The sequence below is a fragment of the Atractosteus spatula genome, chromosome 13 (genome assembly GCF_055471065.1).
Source record: "Atractosteus spatula isolate fAtrSpa1 chromosome 13, fAtrSpa1.hap1, whole genome shotgun sequence".
Lineage (NCBI taxonomy): Eukaryota > Metazoa > Chordata > Actinopteri > Semionotiformes > Lepisosteidae > Atractosteus > Atractosteus spatula.
The window spans coordinates 23410086-23436466 of NC_142718.1; the positions used below are offsets into that span (position 1 = coordinate 23410086).

General features: G+C 34.0%; 1 protein-coding gene across 1 annotated transcript in view; it reads right to left on the reverse strand.

Annotated features, from left to right (window-relative positions):
• Positions 1-447: 447 nt before the first annotated feature.
• calcrla (calcitonin receptor like receptor a) overlaps positions 448-26381 on the reverse strand; it is a 35743-nt gene continuing 9809 nt past the window's right edge. Inside the window, exons 2-13 of the mRNA XM_088930433.1 lie at positions 15222-15312; positions 12697-12850; positions 11483-11593; positions 10758-10870; positions 10306-10397; positions 9740-9866; positions 8261-8414; positions 7228-7288; positions 6642-6708; positions 6005-6223; positions 5522-5563; positions 448-3756 (exon numbers count right to left, since the gene is read on the reverse strand). Coding sequence (XP_088786559.1) covers positions 3538-3756; positions 5522-5563; positions 6005-6223; positions 6642-6708; positions 7228-7288; positions 8261-8414; positions 9740-9866; positions 10306-10397; positions 10758-10870; positions 11483-11593; positions 12697-12850; positions 15222-15272 — 1410 coding nt within the window. The 5' untranslated portion in view covers positions 15273-15312 and the 3' untranslated portion in view covers positions 448-3537. The remainder of the gene's footprint in view (positions 3757-5521; positions 5564-6004; positions 6224-6641; positions 6709-7227; positions 7289-8260; positions 8415-9739; positions 9867-10305; positions 10398-10757; positions 10871-11482; positions 11594-12696; positions 12851-15221; positions 15313-26381) is intronic.

Sequence of the window (26381 nt, forward strand, 5' to 3'; positions counted from 1 at the left end):
TCAACCCAGGTCTAGAATGGAAGTCAGGGCCCCAGTACTATGAGGCAGCAATGCTAACCACTGCACGACTGTGCCACTCACTATAGTATTTATTTAAGTAAATAAAAATGTCACTACAGTATAATGCAACATACAACTCATTTAGGATTTTGTAATATAAATCTTATCATGTGAAACATCCAAGAAATAACACTTACAAAGAGTTTCAGTAAAGAGTCACTAATTTTACCTTGGTTTTCATATCTTGGCTCTCCTTAGTCTAAGTCTGTTTCTAATTATATTTCCAGAAATGTCACTCTAATGCAAAGTAATGCATTTGTTTCTGGAACAATATCATTCTTGCTAAACAAAATAATGTTTCATTGTATAAGTTCTGTCACATTTTTTTCCTCTTATTGAATCAACATTACCATACAGTAACTTCACATAATAATGAAAGAGACTGCATTAGATGAATAAGTTTGTTTATAATGATCTATAATTATATGATAACATACACACATCATTGCAACAATGCCCACATTTAGTGAAAAACAGATTTTGCCACAAATTTATGTTAACATATGGATACAAAGATGTATAATTTACACTCATACAGCAGATTTCATCCGTAGAGAGACATGATTCCCAGTGATACATACAGTACAGTACACACCGATTTCCAAAGAAACAAACAACCAAAAATGTTAAAATAATCAGGATTTTCGAGATTTCACTCAAATGAAAGGCAAGGTTAAGCAGATAGCAAAATTGTGTGTGAAATCCTTTGAAACATTCAACTGTATAAAGTTTTAGCTATTTGAAACTGTCCTGCAGTGATAAATTTTGTTGCCAGGCTTTGACAGATAAATGTAATCTGCTAACCTTGAACTGAAAATATTTTCTTTTTGTAGATTTATTAAATGGGTAGTTAATGTATTTAAGTTTTAAATATTTTACATATTTACATATACTAAAAATAACACTGCTTTCAATAGCCTAATGTATATTTTTTATCAAATACTTTTAAGTCCTTACAGATGGAGTACAAAATTGATAATGGGTTCTTGCTGGACTGGCAGCTGGAGTGAGGAGACCACTGGATGAAAGATGTTATTAGTGATAATATGACTGTATTACTACATTTTTACTACTCTGTATTTTTTTCCTAAAAAAACTCTTCATTTAAACCCCAACCTAATAAAATAATCTTGTTGGTTGTTGGATTTTCCAACTGAAACTTAATTCAATTGACAAAGAGGCCTTTGTAGTTTGTTTCAATTTGAATCTGTTGTGGAACAAAAACAACAGAACATCTCAGCCAAAAATCAGCCTAGTAATGATTTCCAGATTAATGTAGATTTGAGGTTTGCTGGCAGCCAAAGGGGAGATCTGTTTGTATTATTACATTATAAAAAACAGCAAAAAAATCCAAATTTTCCAAGTACTTCCATACATCCTAAAGAACTATAAAAATACATTCTGATCCATCCTTACATATACGTATATATAACCACACATACATATAAACAGATACACAAAACAATCTTTGCTTCTAATGATGTACAAACATATTTACAACATTTACGTGTGAGCCACTTTCTTTTCCAGCATTTTGACATGAAACAACTTGAAATGTATGAAGAAACAAGATACATACTGTATGTGCCAGACATAAAAAGAAAGTCAGAGCAGAGGGGGCAATGGCCCTGTGGGAATGTTAGAAGATTAATTTTCAGTGGGAGATGATATAACTTTAAGGCAGTGTTAGAATGAAATGGGAGTATTATCTTCACACTGGGTGTCAAGTTACTTGTAGCAATAGACAATTTGTCAGTAACAGAATGCATTGGAAATTGAGCCAATTCTTCTGGATTTGGCCAGGACATTTTACTGTGTAGTAACACAGAGTGGTACTATATACTGTATTTAATTGGAGCCATATGACTTTATAATTTTTATTCTTTTTTGCAAAAAAAATAATATATTTTTTTTTAGCAGTCATGATCTTTCTTGGTAAATACAGCTTCTTTTTTAGACTAACACATCTCAGCTCAGCAAAACTATCATTTCCATAGACAAAAATATGCAAAATGCTGACAACCCATTAATTTTCCCACACCATTAATCTGTGTAGAAAGGTATCAAATTTTGTATTTAAAAATAGGATGCTATTTGGTGATTGTTTTAACATATACATTAGAAGGTTATAGACTGTTTAAGCTGTGTAATTTAATACAATGTTAACAGAACAAATACAGTACAGTACAGTGTCCGAGTTCTAATTGGACACAAGGGGGAGAAAAATATAGGCCAAGACAGAATAACGATATCTGTTTCTCCTATGAGGTAATTACATTTCCAGATATTGTGATAATATAAAAGAGATTTTCATTAGCCAGTTAGCCCATGAATATTGATTAAATCAACACTAAAATGTTAACGGAATTTATCAGGCTATAGTATGCTTCTAAGAAGGTTAGCCTTCCTCTGATATTAAATTATAGTATGTATTTTTATTGAGAAGCAAACAGGCTAAGACCTATTCATATTTTCTTTGAATTGTCCATGCTTAGCATCTTAATTTGCTTTCCTTTCTTGTGTATAGTGAGCAAGAACTTGAATAAGATTATCTTATATAAGTTTTAGATGTCACATTTACAGCATTTTAACTATACCTTTTAAAATTGTACATTTTAATTTTAATGATTGACATAATTCTAGTATGAAAATATGCAGTGTTATAATTAAAGTGTAAACTATATATTCATATACACTAAAACATATGATCTTGTACTGTATATAAAGCCCCCAAGAAACCCACAATCAATGATGTCTTCATAGTGTCCTCAATCATCAGGATGTGTCACGAAATCAAATAATACTGATGCAGGTGACTTCCAGGAATATTCAAGTGTGATAACACAAATCCCGTAAAATTAAACAAATTTTCCACATTGGTACATGAGGCTTTCCTCAGTTTTTTTTCTCTTTACCAGACCACAGTTCATTGTTATGATTGCTTTGTATTGAAGACCGTGTGGAAATCTGTGACTACCAGTCCATAGTTTGGCAGAAAGCATTTCATGTTGGTATCCTCACATTTTTGGCACACCATTCAATGTGATCAAATAACAAAAGGATACTTTCATTTTGGAATGACTTATTGTGCATGACTTCATTCTGCTCCAGTCCTTATGTGATGTGACTAGTTCAGTACTGTACATTAAGACAGGAACAAAAATGTTTCCCTCCGATCCAGATTAAAGCAGTGAAGCAGCTTCCCGTACTTCATATTTCATGTAAATTCCAATTAAAAGTTCTTTTGGGAGCTCCTGATTAAAATTGCATGCAGGTTCACCAAAATGATAGAAAGTAACAGGCCATAGTTCAGTCTATAGCAAGAGATAAAAGCTTTGAGTTTTTATTTTTACTCAGATGCTGTATCATGGGAGAAGTTCAGGCTGGTCATACTCCATAGCTGTCTCATCTACAAATGATTAATTCTCTGGTCTTCAACAATCCTCACTGCTGTGGTCAATAGTACACAGGCAACCCTCAGGCATACAGGTTTTCAGATTTCAAAATCGTGGCTTTGACATCATGGCAGCCTTTTCCATTCAAACTTTCTGTATTACAGTCACTGCTGTAGGAGCCCTGGAAATCTGTTATTGATGATACTGTGTAGGAGGCAGATCTCAGGGTTTCTGAGTGGGAGAAGTTGCTTCCAAACTGCATACGATACTGATTCCAATGTCTTCTTAGTACCGCTTGCACCTACACAATAAATAATGAGTATGTTAGCACTATCTATACTATATCAATTTTCTCTGCATTATTCATAGTTATGCTGCTTGAAAGTACACATTTCCACAAATTCCACAAAATCTGAAGAAACTGAAACTAAATATTGTTTAAAAGGAAACAATTTGATATTTATAGTGGACATCATATAGACATGGGACCTTAGCTCTGTCCTAATTCACAGCAGATGCCTTAGAGTTGTACAATATATTTCCTTTGCTGCCAATGGACATCACCTATATTGCTCAGAAATAACTCAGGTCTCCTGGCAGATGCTACCATCTCCGTGAAGTGCTCCTTTGAACACTGCTAATCATCTGTTTATGATTTTTCAGAACTACTGTACAATATGTACCCAGCACATTGTGGGAAAGCAGTAAAAAAGGCCAACAGAATGTAAGATAATTCAGTTAAAAATGCAGAATTTAAGTTCAGGAATGTTAAGATAAAATTGTACATTGCGATAAAGTTGTATCTAGAAAACTGTTTACAATTTTGCTCAATGCATCCAGAGAAGAGTGGCCAGAAACATTCCTGGGATTAAAGGCATGGCCTGCACTAAATGGGCAAAAGAACAGAATCGTTTTAGTCTTAAACAGGGAAGACTACAAGAGTTTCTGATTCAAATATACAGGCATTGAATATTTCAGGCACAAAGTCAACAGACGTCCTATGAATCACTACAAAACACAAACCAAAAAACACACTTGTAAAAGGAAAAAATCATTAAAAACTGAGAACAGGTGGTAATTTATAAGTGCACAGGATGAGCTCTATGATCACGGGATCAAGCCTGAGTCATGTTACTTTCCAATTGACTTAATAATAATAATAAAACACTTTATTTTATATAGCACCTTTAAAGGTGGCTTCTAAAAGTGCTTCACAGAATGAAAGGACTTGAGTGTCGCTGAGGGTGGGATTAGTCACCCTCAGTCCCCAGTGTTTGCAGGCTTGCATTGCTGCTAAGTGAGTGACACGCGTCTCCTTCAATCTCATCTGGTACATGGGCTGTGCTGCCTGTGATGTATTAAAAGACAAGTGGAATCTAAGGTAGGAGGGTTGTAGGAGTGTGCCTGCACTTCCACACTCTCCCTTGTGTGTGGTCGCAGGACTGGTAGCTGTGAGGCATGAAAACAGCTGGCTATTAAAAATAAGCTGGGTATAACAAAAACTATTTGACATTTCTAAATTAAAAAGAGTGTCGTAAGCGTTTGGACTAAGTTACCCAGCCATGTTGATGAAGCAGGTACAGTACACTAGCATGGCTTCTTTCAATAAGCTTTTGGATGAAACCCTCAGATTAATTAGCTACTAGCAGCCAAATAAACTAGGTGATGTGCCAAATCGTCTCTCCTGTGTAATCTTTCTTTTGAAGAATGTCTGTGTTCAGATCATGTTTGTGCTCAGTGTTTGCAAAATAGCAAAACAACCTAAAACACAAAGGACTATTTAGCCAGGGATCTGCAATACAACAACATGGCAATCTGCCAGTACTAGCTGAAGCCACCTACAGTATATTTTTAATCTTTCTTTAAAATTAACAAGCTAGCCCCCACAATCTTTATTTTTATGTTTAGGATAAAGGCTCTTATGAAAGAAGACAGATAAAAGATCAGTGTTCTTTTATTTCATGAATGATTTTATAGACATACAGTATAAGAACCACATTTTGCCAGAAATAGCACCCATGTTTTATTTAATGGTTTTTCATGATCTTTTCATATAACAATCTTACCTCGCCATTGAAAAAACAGAATATGGTGGCCACCAGCAGCCCCTAGAAAGAAATCATACAAGAACAAATGTCACTTTCACTGAAGATTGCTAATTCCACGTGTATTCATGTACATTGCAGTAATTAGTATCATGCAGTTATTTCTTTAAGTCTGCAATGAATCAGAAAACAAACAAGTACTTCTGCTATCTAATGTATTTAGCTGATTCAGCACTTACTCAGAAATACAAACCCCAGCACATCTAGAATTTCACTTTGTACACTGCAGGAAAGAAGTGTTCATTTTCTTCCAGTTTCCATAGCTCTTCACACACACGTCAATAACCTCTCGCTACCACACTCATTTTTTTTAGGTTTTGCTGGCCTTTTTATTTACGAAAAACCTTGTGCAATCTAGACAGACTATTCTTTTCTGAAGAACATTATAAGATAAAAATAACATTAAAAACAATATTAAATAAAGAACAATACAGTATTCTTTACCTGATAATGTGTTAGAATATTCATCATATAGTCAAAGATTTCTGCTGCTACCTGGTCCTCTGGTTTATATGGAAACACTACATGCTCAATTCCCAGAAGTGGGATCAGAATAAGAGTGGCTCTAACAGCTTTCATATACAGACTGGATTCCACTTGGTGCGTGACTTTCAACTTTGTGATGAGAACGCGCACAATATTTAGCAGGAAAAATAGGTTTACCTAAAATAAGAAAAGCAAAATATAGATCATTAATAGTTAATTCATGTGCTATGTAAAGCAATGGGTTACATCTCTAAAGAGAGTCTCATCTTTATAAATGTTGGGTGCTTTATGAAAAAACATACTATAAGTAACATAGCAAATGTTTCAGAAAAATGTGGATGAATCTTTTCAGGACTGTGTTGTTGCTAACAGAATAAATATACAGAAAAAGACATTTTAAATGAATTGTGTAAAGAATAAATAAAACAAGTAGGCAGGTGTATTACTCAATTGCTTATTAATTAACTCTTTTAGTAGGGTACACTGCAACAATAAATTTGTTCTTCTTTCAAAGCTATGCACACAATGCACAATCCAACAATGTACTGAATCAGAGTTCCAGAAAGTGATTTGAGAACCCTAATTAGGAGCTTACCAACAGAGCAGCGCAGATGGGACCATGGATAATGTAAAGCAGAGATGTTTTAGAACTGATCCAACAGCTGTACATTTGAGGACAGAAAGGATTTTATTACTTTTTCATACATACAGGAAATGCTTTTAAAGATATATCACATCTATTGCACTGTACATAAACATTAGAGACCGATAAAAAGATGGTGAATACAAATCTATATTTTCTTGCCTCAAAAAAATATGGAAGGAGGACACTGAGGTCATTCATTGTGTCAGTAATGATGTTGGGTAATTGATAAGACACATACAGTACAATAAATATCTCAAATCACAGTTGTAGATTATGGCATTTTTGAAGGCCTGTCTTTTTGGCCTGTCAAATTCACAGAACACGTGATCCTGTTAATTCATTTTACAGAAAAAGTTTTATTATGCATGCTATTTTGTTAAAATAAACATTATATATTGATAAATGCATTAGTAAGATTCTTAAAAACTGGGAAATTAAGTTAATCGATTTAGAAATGTCCTTGTAGTGAATTTGTATGTATAGCATTTTTATTTTTGCTTCTGGCAAGTGAAACAAGAAAAGGAAAATAACTTACTTATCATTATGGTAGTAACTGCGAGCTACTGCGTGTATGGAGGCTGGAATTAATGGAAATCCTGGGGAAAAAAATATAAGATTAGCTTGTATCAGATAGAAAATATGTTTAAGGTAGTCTGTCCATTAAGCATTGCATTTCCACCCATTATTATGATTGTCATCCTGTCATTATAATAATACTACTACTAATAAGAGTTTGGCTTATATTATATATAGCTATGACACCCTTCTACCATTTGTTAATACGTTTCTGACAAGAACATTTTAGAACAGGTTCAGCTGATGTTAAGTATTTGCACGTACAGTACATATGTCAGTTGGTATTCCCACAGTGTGTTGCCTCTGTTTCAGTGAGTCATGGCCTTGGTTAAAGAGTTATTAAATATACCCATTCAGTGCACCTTTTATAATGCAGGAAGCAGTATCTTTGCACAAGAAAACTTTACAAATTTCTGAATGTATTTTTATATTTTGTTACAGTGTATAAGCTCTAACATTTTCAACAAGCATTAACAGTATTAGACAAAAATAGGTAAATTGGTTAGTGCTATGTAATGTGTAATTAAAGGTAAAAATATTTAAATGTAAACATTTATTCTAATATTAGGACTGTTGTGTTTCTTTATGCAGGATACACGTGTATACTATACATCTGCAGTCACCTTCTTCTTTATACATCTTCATGTATAAAAGGTTTTAATTCATTCTACAATTATTATAGTTTAGGAAAAAAGAGGAAAATAGGTATTCACTAAACTATATATATATAAATTATGGAATATCATTTGCATTTTATATAGAAAAAACTGTAATGACACCACCCAGCATAAGAAAATATTTTTCCTTATGTTGTATGATCCAGAAAGGAGTTTGCTATCTCAGTTAACCAACTAATTTTACATCAGAAAGCACTTATTGTATAACAACTTCTTAAGCAAGTCAGTAAATGTAAGGGAAGGACATTTATATCAGAGGAAAGAAAAAAAATAGGTAATATCTGACTAAAAAGCCAAACAGAAGTCTTATCTTACCCCATCCAAGAAGATAGTACCACATCAAGTGTTGCTTCTCTGCAAACACTGCCACAACAATGAGAGTATGGAGGTATATTCCTTCACATAGCATCCAGAAGTAATTGCAGCCAAACAGATACAGTTGAATAAATTGGCACACTTTGCAGCTGAGCTAAAATGACAGTATTATCAGATTAGGATGCTTCTTTAAGGTATAACAGGTCATCCAAAAAACTGACAGAATAACACTTGTATTCAACCCATATACTGTATTTGTCAGTAACCCATTAATGTAATATCCATCCAATATCAATAAGCCTATCCTGGTGAGGTCCATGGAAGGCCAGAGACTATTCTGCTATTCAGAATAAAGAACAAGTTGTAACCTGTTGTAACTATCATATAAAAATACTAATTGACAAAGAATAGCTTCACTTCACTGGATAATGTATTTGGTATTTAAATTTCAAGAATAAGTAGTGACAGCATATTGGTGCAGTGTTTAGCATTGCTGCCTCGCGGTGCTGGGGGCCTGGGGTTAAATTCCTGGGATGTTATCTGTGTGGAGTTTGTATGGTCTCCCCATTTCCATTTTCCTCCCAAGCTTCAAAAACATATTGCAATGTTAATTGGCTGCTAATTAATTAATGTTAATTGGAAAACTGGCCCTGGTGTGAGCAGCTGTGTTTGTGTCTGTCTGTGCCGCATTAGACTTGTGTCCTGTCCAGGGTGTATCCTGCTCTGCACCTGCTGCTTGCTGGAATAGGGTCCAGATCCCCAGAATTGGAAGAATCAGCTGTAAAATGGATGGATTGAAAAAACAGACAATGTATTTTTCCTGTACTTATCCATTGACATATTACTCAATTTTTCTTCTTAATTTGAGAATTGACTCTACTTTGTCTCTCTCCAAAACCGGTAATTCTTAACTGCAGATACCCTTGTGCTTGAACATAAGATATTTAAAACCTCTAAGGCATCCACGCATATGTATCATCCTGTGAACCTACAGCATCAACAGGAGAACTCATCTTAACATCCTGTTAGCCTACAGATCTTACAACACCAACATGAGTGCTCATTTTTAACATACAGAGCCTACAACACTAATATGAGTGCTCATTTTTAACATACAGAGCCTACAACACCAACAGGAGTGCTAAATTGTAAGAAAGAGAACAAATTCACTGAAACACTGCAAGGTCACAAGCACCTGTCAAGCCACAGGGGTCACTGCTGTACAGCAATCTGAGGATACTCAAAGCTTCACAAAGCTCTAGGACTCAGAGCTATCCAAGCTCAAGTGCTCTTGGCCAGTTTTGCACTATTCATTAGCTACAGTACGTCAATGAATTTTATCTGAAGACATAATATGTGACCTGCATGGTTACCTTTAATGGTTGAGATCCTAAAATGTTGTTTTTAGCCATATGTTCTTGATGAAAATGCTTCATTTTTGTGGGAAGTAACCAAAATCAATATTACTGATTTACTCACAGGGTTTCTTGATACAAGCTCTGTGTTGTTAGCCACTGCTGTAAACCAAATGACAGTGATGATCGAGTTTAAAACAAAGGAAAAGAACAGGTTTTTGTGCAGAGTTATCCTTTGGCAACTTAAACTCCTAGTGAAAGAGAAAGAAAGAAAATTAACTTGTAAATCATCAGAAATATATTTGTGCACTTGATTATCCATTCATTTAAATTTCCTTGAATAGTATATAAAGACATAATAACATTTCTACTCTGTTGGAAAATAATGTAATATATTTTTATCAATACTAAAGTCAATATCTTGTCACGTTGTATTGGTTTAATTATTTTAAATTGTCTTCAATATAAAATGTTTTATCATGTCCATCTAACATCAACACTACATTACTGTTATTTTAAGAATGGATTTTAAGACTTCTGTAACAAGTCTTAACAAGTCAAGTTACAAAAGCACAGGGGTACTTTACCAACTTTACCAAAACTGGATTTTGACACAGTACATATGAATATGTTATATAAATTTAAAAATATTGCTTTATTAAAGTAATGATACTATTTTCAAATACTTACTTGAAATGAAAGAATATCCCCAATGAAATGAACAGTGATGCTAATGACAATCCATGTCCAATTAGAGCCAAGTAGTATAAATTCAATGCTGTCTGCAGATAAATAAAACCATAAAAAATTGAAAATAAGCAGCTGCTGAATAACATATATATTTTTAACAAAGACTTATATCTTCATAACAATCAAAGTGCTTGTAATAACTATTTTTCTGCTTTTCTGCAATCTGAAATCTGTTTTGGTTAAAAGCCACATGTAATACAGTATCTTACTGTAGATTTTAACCCCTATGAAATGCTAAACTCTGTTGTAAAATAAGTCTCAAAGACCTTTGTTAGCCTCAATCATATGCTGTACTTTCAGAAGCAAAAATGACATTCTAAATGAAACACGTCTCTCTTTGTGTTTATAAGATCTGGGAATTGTAATTTTAAGAACTGAGAAAGAAAACAAACCTGCACTTTCTCACTAGTGCGTTCATTGCACCTTGTGTAGTTCGTCCATGTTCTGTTGCTCTCTGGATGTAAAAACCAATTCCCATTGTGATCACAGATCTTCGTTACCATTTCTGAAGCAAAATAAATAAAAAAACAGTGACATTATTGTGGGGGGAGATAGCCGTCGCTGGTAGCGTGTTTTGTGTGGTAGTTAGATGTTTCTAGTTATCTTGTATCATAGGTAACAGCTAAAGATAGATTTGTCTAGTATTTATAGATATAGTTTAATTACTGTATATCCTGATTGGTATCTAAGCAACCACTGGAATAAAGTTTGGAAACTAGCCCATCATTTCCAGTAAACTTATGACTTTTGTGATAACTACTCAATGCCCTCTCTGATCTTCAGCTTTTTAAAGCTAACATGGTTAGAAGGTCATATGCACAGTAAAAATGCTAATCAAGTAAACCCCCAGACTGCCTCTAGCACAGTTAAAACAAAAACTGCAGCCCGATGCAGTGAAGCAACAAAGGTCTGCCACAAAAAGCATGCCTGTAAAAAGCCTAGACTTTCCTGCTTTTGTGGTGTCTACTGTTTGTTTGGCCACATTTAAAAATAAAAAAATGGAAAAGCGAGAGATTATAGTCTTGTTTTCTGATTGATGAAAAGGCATGGATGACACAATGCAGCTATATAATGAGGTGACAAGGCTTTGCTTGGACACAGAGAATATGAAATGTACCTGAAGGGTCAAAGTCTTGGAAATAGTCAGGACAGTGCTGTTCTGAAGTGACTCCTGCAGGGGTGTCGTCCCAGCATAGCCATCCGTCCCATGTGCTTTTACATGTGGGTTCTGTGGTGGTAACACAAAACATTGTCGGGGAAGTGTCATGAAAAACAATCCAAACATCCTTAGCAGCAACTTTGAATTACATTGCAATATTTGCCTTCTTTTTATTGACTATTTTGAATGAGCTTCCTGATTTGTTCTAGTTTTTGTGGTGGTGTTGTTTTGAAAGGCTAGGACTTACAGTAAATGGAAGTAAGTCACTGACAGAAACATGCGTGGATATTATGACATTTTGAACCATATCAGTCCCTTGTATATGAAAGACTTCAAACTAGGACTTCAAATAGTAAATAAATACTGCTGTTTGATACCTTTCACACTTCTTATTCAATAGCATCTATTAGATATAGCTTTCAGAGTCCAACATTTGTCCTATAATATTAATCCATATTGTTTGAAAAACATTACAGTAAAACTAAAAATATTGTCTATAAATTCCTACTTGTATCATTTGAAGTATTGCTTTATATAGGAGACTGTTTTCAATATAAAAAGTGAATTTCAACCTAAAAAGTACAGTACAAAATATTTGCAAATAGCTGCTAATGCAGCACAGAAAAATTACCTTAAGGCCTTGTCATTGCCTATTAATAGTTACAAGGTTTTCTAAGAGACTAAATAGACTTACATAGCACATTTTATATGAAAGCTGCTACACAAAAAATAGAAGAAAATTATGGTGTCAATCATTTATTTCAGCTCTGAAATGCAAGAAACAGATTAGCAAGTGATTAGAGTTCTGACTAGATAATTGTGTGTTCATATCCCAGGTGGGCACTACCATTGAGAAAGTAAACTTAATTGTCCCAGTAAAATACCCACCTATATAAATAGGTGCAAATGTACTGTAAGTCACTTTTGATCAAATAAGCTTGCATAAGATGTCTACTAAAAAATGTTTGGATGAAACTAAATTTCCCATAGAGAATTGTAAGCAAGCACTGTTGTGACCAGAAAATGCTTTTAATGCTAAACAAAATAATGCTTTTGCATTGATCCTGAAAGGCAAAAGCTCCTAAGTGACTTATTGTCTTGGTATTGTCTCGGACTGTAGTGTAAATAATAGTCAGGGATTATGTTTAAAAAAATGTTCTTTGCAACATTACCATTTGTATTGCGAACATTATCTTTCATGATTTTCTGGTAACACTCAAACTGTGCCGTCACTATCTTATTCCTGGTGATTCCGAATGGGCTATACACGTGGTTCTCTTCATCTTCCTGAGTTTCATTAACATCTGTGTTTGCAAACACCAATAGCTGGTAAAAAAAAGATAAATATGGCAAGGTGATGTGAATTTTCATATCACTGTACAAAACATCACATAAAAAAACCGGCTGAAGCATCTGCTTTACAAACTAAATGATGTCTGATTATACAGTATATGCTGCTGGACCTTGTTGTTTGTAGACCCACAGGAAACTGCCACTGCACAGTGTGTAACCTGTCCATTAAAGGGAGTGGTAATGCATTAAAAATGGTAATTAAGTTACAATACACATCACATATTACTTAAAGAAGGTGCTTTGATTGTGAATTTGATTCCCTGATATTTTAACTTGACATAACATAATGCTTTCATATATTATGGGTGATGCCAATTTAAACATTAGGTTTGATCATTAGGCTGCTGACTTAGCTGGGTAGAGCTCAGCTGGTATTCAAGGATGGTAGCAGTTGGGGTAGTGATAAAGAGGGCAGGGAAGCTGGGAAATCTGCAGATTGCACCTTGCAGAGTTAAGGGGAAACAGAGAGAGTGATGGGCAAAAAGAACAGTATGTGTTGTGTCAGAGAAAGGCTCTTGGAATCATCTATTCATGCCTCCGTCTGTATGCAAACAACAGAACATTAGTTAGCTGGATAACAGCCACCTCTATCCCTATTGTATTGCTGTGTCTCAGTTTGCAAAAAAAATGGAAACTTAAGCCTGGCACTGTGCTGTTGTTTATGGGTTAAATCTGCTGGCTAACTATTTAACCGTGCCTAGTATAAGCAACACAAGAATGTTTTAATACTCAATAGGTTTATGGATTGTTATTTTCTAAATACCCAAAGGTCAAAGTAACAGGACAATTTATCACATCCTGTTTAAGAACACAGGAAAGGGACAAAGTAGGGCTGTACTCCAAACCTCTCTTAATTACAGGAGATTTACATGATACTTGTGATTGCATAACTGATCAGACTATGTAGTTTCAAAATGTCCAATTCTTTGTGTGAATGTCATTAGCTCAAAGGTATAGCAAACAGAACAGCTTGTGCTTTGATTTGTTAGACGCTGAAAATATTTGTTAAGATCTGTTATCTCATAAACTACATCAATCTCTATTAAGTCATTATAACGTGTAATCTTTTTGTAAAATTGGAAAATAAGGTTAAAACTCCACAAACGCCACAAAAACATTTCCATAATATTGGATTATATTTCTATTTCTGTGCTATTAATTCAGTTCAAGTTAAACAAAAGTTATTTACATTCTTACTTCTTTGCCAAGTACAAACTTGCATAATACTGTAAAAAGAGCAATAGCAAAACACAGTGTCGTTTTGTCTCTTGGTCAATACTCAATGAGGACCCAAAAGGAAAAAAGACACTGATAGAATAGAAACAATAATATTGTCAATGTCCATCCTTGTGATGTGGTGGTTTTGTGAGAAAGCCACCACCATGGCTCAAAAATAAGGCCCAGTGGTATCCAGGATGAAGGGCAATAAGTCTTCTCCCCATAGAATGAGAGAAAGACGAGTTTAGATGGCATAGGTTGAGTTCCTGCTTTACATCCTGCTTCTTATCCTCAGCAGAAAGATGGGCAGATTCAGAAATGAAATAAAAGGGAGAGAGGAAACTCCACACCCCACAGTTGATGCTACGTCAGGGACAGATGTGTTTGTTACAGAAAGGGGTCCCTGGCCAAAAAGGATCAGTCATACTGCTTTGTGATTAATGAAGACAGAGTATGAAGAGTTAGTGAGAAGCTCTAGTGAATGGGATGAGTGTGTGTGAGTAGAGCCAAAGAAAGACCAGAAAAGAAGGAATGGGATTGTGCAGTCTTCCCAGAGAGGGGACCAATGCCCAACAGTTAGGATCCTGAAGGGATCTAAAAGAACAGAACAGACCACAAAAAATGTGAGAAACTCAGGTTGTATGCTGGAAGGGTCGGGATTATGATGGGGTGGAGTCAAGCATTTTTCACTTTTCCATATGTGAAATTTCATTAGTAAACTGTATGATAGGAATTTCAAACATTTATTAGATGCTCTCTAATAAAATCAATAATTATTTATAGGATTAACAATCTAATCTACAAGCTAAAACTTAAATAAATATTATTATTATTATTATTATTATTATTATTATTATTATTATTATATTTGCAGAAAAACAGTTTTTTTGGAATCCTACATATTTTCTTCCCTGGCAATGCTGGATCCTGGCCTTTCTAAACATAACTTATATTTATGTAGTTTGCTCATACACTTGAGTTTAATATGGAATACAGGCAGTTTTTGAAATATGGTTGTGTTGTAAGAATCACTCAATCCAAGTTCCTGAACTAGAACTGGTACAAATGTTCTTCTCTGTTTATATTATTGAATTAAAATGTTAAGAAAAAAAAGAATAAACATTACCTGTGTGACAGAGCTTATAAATGAAAGATAAACCAGCAAACATCTGCCCATCTTTGGTCCAGTACTGAACCAACAATTAAGAAATATTGATCTGAAATAAAAAAGCAACAACAATAAATGAGCTTACAGACATACAATGCACAATTCTTACAACATGAGTAAAGATCTAACTTTGAGAAATCTGTTTGTGGTTCTGAAACAGAAGTTATAAAGGCTATTTATTTAATTTTATTATATTACATTTTAATCATGTATTCAGAAACAGCAGAAGGTAAAATAAAAAATAAACATTATGAATAAAATATTTAGCAATTCATTTTAACTTTTACTATACAAAAGCAATAAATTACTTTTTACTGTTTTTTTTCCAACTAAAAGACATTTGGCAATCTATTATCACATTCTTATGACATCATTTACCCCCTGTAATCGTTTAGCAAAGCTTTTTTTACCTCTTGCAAAGACTTTCCTCCTTCTTAGTGAAAAAAATCCAAACAAAATATAGCAATATTATTTCACAATAGCCTAATGAATTTTAACAGATTTTTAAATTTAATCTGGATAAGAAATATAATACTCTAGAGTTGAAATATTTCATACTCTATATGATGCATGAATTCTCCAGGAATACTGAAACCAGTGAGCACTTTGGGACACAAAACCATTTGGCCAATAACAATCACTGTTTTTGTCATGAAATTTAATCAGACTACATGAAAAACACAAGGAGGCTTACACTAAAAAGGACTTATGAGCAAATTAAAAACACAAATCAAGCTTTAGTTGTAAGAGGTTACAAGGATTTAAATGAAAAGAGAAATTTGTTGAAACTGTGTGCCCTTGAGGTTTATTTGTTTCTATGAGCAGGTGAATAAGATTAATTTTTCCACAAATTACCAATGTACACCACGTAGGAAGAGTCAGTAGGGAAGGTTTGGTATGCCTGCATAAACCATGCCTTTCTTTATATAGTTTAAAGGATACTTTCACTATCTGTTTTATACAAGTTATTTTAATTAACATATGATTTTACATTACAGAAGTCATGCATGTTCAGCTGGAAGAAAAATAAATATGCACACTGGGTGTTTGAATGTTACTATTAACGTCACAGGAGATGGCACAGTACAATAAGTATATATATTTTTTCTAACTAAACCATGTTGTAAATCATTGTAACCTCTTATTATTCCTTTATGGGCAGGTGTTGTGGGGTGTTTTTTCTGCTTTCCTACACATTGTTTTCTGGCCCTTCTAGGTCTACTGGTGGTTGCCTAGGCAATCTCTAGTCACCTTCAGCTAACAGTGCTCAAAAGCTTAAACACATGAGGAATACAGCTTCTGATATTAAAATCAAAATTATTCTGGGCAAATGGAATGCAGAAGACTAAAACAGATCATTCAGTGTTCTTTTTAAAAATTGTTTTATTAATTTTCACAACAGAAACAAATACAAAAAATGTTCATTCTAAGTTTTGTGTCCAACAAACACCTAAAACTTTAATTCTAAAACATTAACACTAATTATCTTTTAGATACAGCTGTAGGTAATTTTAATATAATTTAACTTGAATGGCATGATGGTGTGGCTAGGTTAATTAATGTCTATAAACTGTTTATATGTTTGGATGTATGTATGGATACATATATACAATTTGGCTTAAATATCATAATGTGTTTTGCACAGATCAGCTGCATGTGCATTTGTGAATTGTGAGCAACCAGCATTGCAGTAGACTAAAATTAAACCTAACGGATCAAATTACATTCAGTAAATTAATAAAACAATAACTAAATCTAGGAAGAATATACTACATAACACATTTTACTACTTTGCCTAATCTGTTTTGTTTATCATCTTCTCAATAATGCTAAAAAATCCCTTTTGTTCTTTTCTTGTTTTTGCAAAATGTTTTGCAGTTGGTTGCTTGTGTATAACTATTGTAAATCTAGAAAAAAGACATTCCAATCACAACCAGTCATCTCATTCATTCTGTGAGACAAATGACCACCTTGCCCAACTGACATTGCGTAAGCAGAGATCATTAAAGCATTGCTACAAGCCAGGGGGTATGGAGTATTTTTTTTCCAAATTTGATGAATCATTGTACTAAAATGGAAAGGTTTCAAATAATTTATTGTAGAAAAGTTTACCAAGAGACAGAAAAAAGACTTTTAAAAAGATATTAGAAAGATGCAAGTGATACTGTCACACTTTGTTAGGATATACAGTAAATGAATACATATTTTCAAGGAAAAAATAAAACAAAATAAATGTATGCTATTATTTATACATTAAATTAAGATTTGCCAACTGTACCCCAGCTCTCATTGGTGGGTTTTATGGGCTCAATGGGATTGTTTAGACAGGTCCTCACATTTGTAGCCCTTCTTAGATCTGCATATATCTGTTTGCACTCTCCTTTATCCTGTCCACACATTGAGCCATTGTTCTTTAGATCCATCTATCAATTTTCTAACCACTTCTTCCAGTTAAGGTTTGTAGGGAAACTGAAGTTTATCCTGGCAAGCAAGATGCAAGGCAGGGTACACCCTGGAGCAGATTCCAGTCCATTGGGGGGCACTCACAGCACACACATATTCACACCAGTGCCAATTTTTACCAGAAGCCAATTTAACCTACCAGTATGTTTTGTACCATGAGAAGAAACCCACACAAACATGGGGAGAACATACTAACACCATGCAGATAGCACCCCAGGTCTGGAATCGAACCCAGGGACCCAGCACTGTGAGTCAGTAAGGCTAACTATTGTACCACCATGCCACACTATTCATTTGATACTGTTACAAAATTCCTGCATGTACCAGACACAGAGATTAGAGAGTCCTCATCATTGGCATCCAATCCCAAACCACTTACAGGTTGCACTGAGCAATTTGTACTTCATTGTCTTGGGAATTCCAGTCACAGTAAGAAATATACAACTGCAAGATTACAGGGTTCATACTAAATTTGGCGTGAATGTTTTTCGTCATTGTGGCAATTAAGAGACCCAGATAGGAGCACTAGTGCTTAGCCACCTTAGTGGGTAACTGTAGCCATTTGAAGACATAATGTACCTTAACAACACAGAAATTCCTATGCATTGTGCAATAGATGTGTTTTGTTCAGGTTCTAAGATAAAAAAGCAAAAGTTTAAATTAAGCTGGTATACAATGTATTTAAAACAAGAAAATTAAATACAATTTATTAAATAGAATATGCAAAGAATCCCTTAAAGAAAATGTAACAGCTAAACAATAACTTAGTCAATTCTTATTATATTGAAAATTAAATCAACAAAATTAGACTATGTGTACACAAATATATATTATGTACAGTATATGTAACAAACCATTTATAAAAAGCATGTTACTAAAGACTAGATGTTACAGTCCTTCATAGTTTTACATGGCATAAATAATCCTTCCAAATTCAAATGTTAAAAATCACAGAAAAGAAATGTAACTGGAGTTGCCCTTTACAACCTCTTTTTAATTGTAAAATATTTAAAACACACCCACCGAAAAAGAAATTAAAAGTATTACACAAATTATACAAAATGTTCCTTATTAAGTAAACCAAAAGAAAATGCAAGGTATAGAGGTTTGTTTTCAGATGTCCTTTTACCCAAAGCTTGTTTTTCTATTATGTCATTATTGTCCATTGGCCAATGCCATTATTTATCTCTGCTATCTGAGAAGTCATTACCAGATAAAGAGATTCATGACACTGAATAAATCATTACACTACTGGTTATGATCACATTGCCTTCTACACAGTTCAAACCTTCCTTTATTGACATTCCTAAACCACCTATTGTTATTGCCATGTATCACCAGCTACTGTAAGATAAACAACGAGGAAGAGAAAGAAAAGGTCTCTTCACTAAAAAAAATCAGTCCTGTATTGGATAATTAGTACACAAGTAACCATAACAAAGGGCTATCACCACTGCTGTTTTGTATCTGTAAGATGATCATTTGTCTAATATTAATAACTTGGCTAAGGGCAGAAAAGGAAGGCACAAAATTAAAGTTATTACCATATTATTTATTAAGCTCATTTAAACTCATAAACTGACATTTTCATGCATTTTTCCTTTTTTTAATTATTTGCGTTTTCCCCAGTGAAATAGTTACAAAAGAATGTTTTCTATATATGAATGTACAGTACAGTTATACAGTATATATGCATGTAAAACATATACAGTACATTGTACATATTTTTTCATTATTTTTAGGTTGTGACATTTAATTTGAATGTATCTTAGCTGAGGCAAGGGCATTCGACATGAATGCTAAGTGGCTCAGATTATTTCTTGTATTTACAGTAGTTCTACTTGGTCACATCAAGATGATTACACTGAGAATAACAGTACATAAAAGCATTGTGCTTCAGTAAATTGAACAGTTTTCACTACGATATCCACCAAAAAAAGCCAGTTCACAATGTCATCCCTTAACAGCATCTTAAAACATATTTCAAAAACCAAAATTAAGAACAGGTCATAACCTATTCTTGTCATTGCCGTTTGCCTCAAGTTCAACCCAATGACAACTGCAAACCTAAAAAAAAGAGAAGCATGGAAGTTTACTTAAACCTAAAATTTCCTTTTCTTTATTAAATTTCCTTATGAAAACTTATGAAACACAGCTAAAATTGGCATACTGTAAATAGATGTGAGCACTTGTGAAATCAGCAGTTTACTCTTTTTCGTTATCTGGTCTATTGTCTTCACTGGGTGTGTTATAAACATCCAACAGCACAAACAGGATGTTTGATTTCTGTCATTTTCCAGTTCCCTTGTAGCAATTAGAAATGTGTATGTATTTCTATATATTTCTACAAGTACATAAATTTTCTCTATATATATATTTCTATTCTAATTATTCTATTTAATAATGCATCCGTACAGTGCATTGTAGGTGTTCTACTATAAAGAATGTAAATATTGCAAAGCATAATAAGATACATTTATTTCAAATGCTACAAATACTGCAGTAGAATATAAAAATAATGTATTGTTTGGTTATTTTAAAACCAACCAAGAACATTTTAACAAATTATATGTAATAAAAATCTAAGCAGAAAAATAATCTAAAAAATAGCACTATTGTCATAGAAATAAAGACGAGAGATATGTGTTTTCTGTGCCATTATTAACAGCTTTATTTATAGGTAGCTTATTTATACTGTAGGTACATTATTTATTAACAGATAAATAATATATTAACAGATGCCATTAACATTACAGCTGGTGTAGATGTTTAAGTGCCTTAATTTGTAGCTGATATGACTTACATCAGTAATACTGCCTTTCATGAAAACACTAATTTTGAGTTTGTTCATATTCATATTTTAAAGCAAATTCACATAATTCCATAAAAATAAAATCTAAAGTGTGTAAATATTTATACTCTTCAGAAAATCCATGTGTTATTCTTTTTGTTGATGTCTGAGCAGCTGATCAAACTGAAGCCTTAATATATTAAACCTATAACATATTATAGGTTTAGATAGATAGATACTTTATTGATCCCGTGAGGGAAATTGCAGTGCAACAGCAGTTTAACACACACAACACAGCCACAGTGTAACGAATTATATAATAATAGTACAATACATACAATACAATACAAGAGTTACTCACAGTCCGACAAACAAGAACAAACTAGAACAGAACAGTACACAGAAAATCATATCACACATATGAATATAAATATAGATGTAACTATAGATATAAATATAAATGTATTGCACAGGTCCCTGGCATATATTGCACAAAAAGATGTTGTAAACGGGAAAAAGAAAAAGAAAAAGAAAAAGAAAGAGAACAGATGTAGCAGTAGATGTGTAGATGCGTTTAGTCCAGAAACAGGTCACTGTCGATGTTGCCTCTGCCAAGACGCAAGGTGGATGCGTTGTACAGTCTTATGGCAGACGGCAAGAATGACCTCCTGTAGCGCTCCCTGTCGCACCGTGGATGAATCAGTCTATTGCTGAACGTGCTCTTCATTCCTGCAAGCCTGTCATAGAGGGGATGGGAGAAGTTGTCCATGATGGCCTCTAGTTTGGACATCATTCTCCTCTCAGCCACTACATCCAAGGAGTCCAGGTCAGACCCAATGACAGAGCTTGCTCTCCTGATGAGCTTGTTCAGCCTTTTGGAATCTACTGCTCTAATCCCAGAGCCCCAGCACACCACTGCGTAGAAAATGGCACTCGCTACCACCGACTGATAGAACATGTGTAGCATCTTACTACACACATTGAAGGACCTGAGCCTCCTCAAGAAGTAGAGTCGGCTAATATATTAAACTAATATATTAAATATATTATCTACTAATATATTAAACATAGTACTGTAGATGTTAACTGGGAATCCTATACAATAGAGCCTTCTTAAGGTGTAAGGATACCCAATGTTGTTCATATTCATATTCCTCTTTTTTATTATCAGGTCTATTGTCTTCACTGGGTGTGTTATAAACATCCAACAGCACAAACAGGATGTTTGCTTTCTGTCATTTTCCAGTTCCCTTGTACATATTATAGGTTTAATATATTAAACATGGTAGATGTTAACTGGGACTCCTATACAATAGAGCCTTCTTCAGGTGTAAGGATACCCAATGCATATCATGAACCAGAGGACACAAGTGGAGACGATCTGGAAGTGAATTTAAAGCTGATAACAGGAGGGCAGTAATTTTTTACAAAAGGTTCTGGAACTGCTGAAGAAGCTACCCAGACATTTAGTTGAAACTGAAACCCTAGCTTCTTTCAAGAAACAATGGTATGAGTTCTTTGCATAAGTTAGCTACTAACTGCCAAGATGATTAATTGGGTTGAATTAGCTTCCTCTCATTTCTATCCATTTTAATATTCTTACTGTATGTTTATATACAGCACTATACAAAAATGAAAAAAGAGAGAAAACAGTGAATATTTGACTGTACTAATAATTTATGAATTGTGATCTGCAAGGCTTTCAGTGGCCTATGGCCATCACGTTTCAAGATTTTATATCAATTTTTTTGAGCAAACTGAACTGGATGAAACATTCTATTTTTCAAAATGTTCACAGTGCCAGAATTGATCAGATAAATGCTGTGATAAGGCCTTTGTTCAGTTGCATTTTTTTAGGTAAAAGTCACAGTAAAACTTGAATTTCATTTCAAATGATGAAGACAGAACAACACAAACTCCTGTGAATCCCAGAACAGACCATATGGAATATAGCGTACAGCACACATATTCCCTTACAAGCGAACAAATAATTATACAATAGGTTTGGTGAACACTTATCATCTTAAGTGATGTGAACAAACAAACTATGATTCCGCAGAACATGGGAAATGTTTGAAAAATACTTGGGAACTGTCAATTATTGCAACAACATGTACACCAACACATAGACTTCTAAATTAAAATGTTTTCTGCATTTTCTCAAAAACATCCAAGTTATCTGTTCTTTCGGTTTGGTTCTCATAAACAAATACTGTACTAAATGTAAGCTCTGTGTATACACTAATTAATTTTAAGAAGGTAAAACACAGCAATTTATACTATTCAATTTGATTATTTATTTACAATATATGCTAGATGGACTTTCATAGTTTTGAAGTAAAATGTTTTCAATTTTTCCCCAAGTGGTACAATATTTAAAAGTTAATACCAATGGTCTACTGGTCTCAATGACAAATCCAGATGGTTATGTTTTGTTTCTAAACAAACTCCACACCCTACAGTTCTTCACCCACTGATCTCTAGACTACAACTCTGACTTTGTGTTGCTAAATAAAAAGGTCTGTGCTGAAGTAAAATGAGTGTTCCATAAAGATGTATGTATTTAAAGGAGATGACTATAGCAGTTTGTGAAAAGATTCTAATGAGCTGTCTTTGATTGTTTCATCATCCAGTCTGCATTTAAAATACTCTGCCTTTGTGAGTTTCACAGCTGGGGCTCTTTCTCTGCTTGACTCTAACTAATGATGTTTTCAAAATAAATGCTTCAGAACAGGCTCAGAAAGGTAATGAGAAAATGGCTGAACAATGAAGTCATGTTTCCTCAGTCCAGTCATTCCTTCTTTCAATGTTTTTATTCTGTTTATGATCTTTGTATAATTATCATACTGAATTAGAGGGTGAGATGAAATTCTCAAACTGCATTTTTCTTAAATTAACATATCAGTATTCTTAAATTAGCATTACAGTAATGATAAAATATTGTTTGTTGAGTTACTTTTTAGAGATATTTATTATGAATGATGAATGTACATAGTTAAAAAAACAGAAAATATTTTAAATACTAATAACCACTTTCCAGAATGTCAGATTTTCAGGGTGCCATTCTGTGACAACCAAGATGTTATTACAAGAAGGCATCTAAAGTGTCTATCTAATCTAAAGAATCTTCAGAATCTAAAGTGTTTCACCAAACAAGCTGATACAGATAAACTAAGATTTGGATTTGCTGACCAGTCCTGCACCATGATAATTACTGAAAGAAGAGAGAATAAAATCAACATAAAGTTTTACATCAAATTTATGTACTATATAGCTCCTAAAGCTTTATGAAAGCCCAAAATTAAAACACTCCTAAGCCCTAAAATGACAGCAACCACATTAATTTTGGTTGAATTAACAAACAAGGCAGAAGTAGTAGGAAAATAGTAGTAAACTGAAATGGCAAAATACGTTCAACAAAGAAAATGGACTTAAAAATAACACTGTCAGTGGGATTAAGCTTTGAGCTCTGTTTTATTAAATGGTCTTAAACAATACACTAAAAGTCCATCTCTTCTAGACGTCGTCACTACCACCTCAATCATTCTGAAAAGAATTTGCTTGTCAAAATCTAATTGCACCTGCATAAGATAATGATCAAAGGATATATGATCACATCCTGATCACCTTAGGTATTTATACAGAGACAAAATGCTTGCACACAAAGCAAAATTTGACAAAGAATCAGAAATGTTCTTTCTCCACATCCTGAAATTATGCCTTGGTCTTCCCAAACATGTTAACATCCCTATAGTTCTCAGTGTTTTCTGCACCTACCTGTAAGTTTCAGGTACCATTTAAACCATAGAATGAGATGGGGGGGGGGGTTTCCCCTACCCCCAGTTATTATTTTAATAAACAATTAAAATAATAATCCTAAAATGATATAAAATATTTTAGAAATAATTCTAAAAATGGAATGAAAGCATTAAGCACAAATTCATTATTTTCCTGATCTATCATTTCCTGATAAAATATTTTCCCAGTTATTCCTTAAAGTAGCACAGCATTTAATGCTTAGCTGTTTCGAATTAAACATGAAAAATAAAAAAAAAGACCAAAAGTATTAAGTCCTTCTGTAGTACAAAGCAATATATTAAAAAGGACATAATAGAAACTCACCAAAAAGGTACAATTTAAAATGAGTTCAAGTAGATAGTTGCAATATGTTTAGGTTGCAAATGAACAAGTAAAGGTTTATTCAATGCTGAAAAGAAAAGAGACACAATGCTTCGGCTGTGGATCCTTCTTCGGGTGTTAAGGAATAAACCTTTACTTCTTCCTCTGAGAACTTTAAAGCTTTGCAGGAAAACACATTTCCACATTGCAGTGTGGAACACCAAATCATCACCAAAGTGCCAAAACAATTTGTGTGTGTGTGCTGTTAGGATTGTACCTTCAGCATAAAATATAATAATGCAGATGAGGAATTATTTAAAATGTTTCACGGCATGCATTTCATTATCTCTTAAATATGCTAATTTAATGAACTGTTCTTAGCCTTTGTTGATAAAGATCTTTAATGTTTTTTTTTCCTTCGGCATTTGATGGGACTGTAATGAATCTCAGCTGTTGTTTCTGGTCATTTTTCATTCATTAGATTGCAGGGGCATTTCCAAAGCATATGTTAGTTTTTTGTGTACTGTATATTCTAATTGCTGTGTGTTTTAAAATGATCTTTGACAGCATTCTAGTTGAGACCAAGTGTGCAAACAAAGAATATCTGAGGGCCTCTTTCTTAATTTAACCCTTGTGGACTGTAACGGGAAATGTTAGCTCTGAAGCAAATGTGTCGGAAATATTGAAGACATTGAAGCCAAATAATTGTAATTAGTATGCAGAAAACATAGTCTTTAAGATATTTGTTTGTGGTTGAAAAGTAATAATTACATTAGAATTACATAGAATAAACCTATTACTTGTTCCTTTGCAGCCTACGCATGCTGACGCAGCTACCCACCTGAACTATTACATTAGAATGTTCATATAGATATATACAGTGGTGTGAAAAAGTGTTTGCCCCCTTCCTGATCTCTTATTTTTTTGCATGTTTGTCACACTGAAATGTTTCAGATCATCAAACAAATTGAAATATTAGACAAAGATAACACAAGTAAACACAAAATGCAGTTTTTAAATGAAGGTTTTTATTATTAAGGGAAAAAAAAATCCAAACCTACATGGCCCTGTGTGAAAAAGTGATTGCCCCCTAAACCTAATAACTGGTTGGGCCACCCTTAGCAGCAACAACAGCAATCAAACGTTTGCGATAACTGGCAATGAGTCTTTTACAGCGCTGTGGAGGAATGTTGGCCCACTCATCTTTGCAGAATTGTTGTAATTCAGCCACATTGGAGGGTTTTCGAGCCTTAACTGCTTTTTTAAGGTCATGCCACAACATCTCAATTGGATTTAGGTCAGGACTTTGACTAGGCCACTCCAAAGTCTTCATTTTGTTTTTCTTAAGCCATTCAGAGGTGGACTTGCTGGTGTGTTTTGGATCATTGTCCTGCTACAGAACCCAAGTGCGCTTCAGCCTGAGGTCATGAACAGATTGCCGGACATTCTCCTTCAGGATTTTTTGGTAGACAGCAGAATTCATGGTTCCATTTACCACAGCAAGTCTTCCAGGTCCTAAAGCAGCAAAACAGCCCCAGACCATCACACTACCACCATCATATTTTACTGTTGGTATGATGTTCCTTTTCTGAAATGCTGTGTTACTTTTACACCAGATGTAATGGGACACACACCCTCCAAAAAGTTCAACTTTTGTCTCGTCAGTCAACAGAGTATTTTCCCAAAAGTCTTGGGGATCATCAAGATGTTTTCTGGCAAAACTGAGACGGGCCTTTATGTTCTTT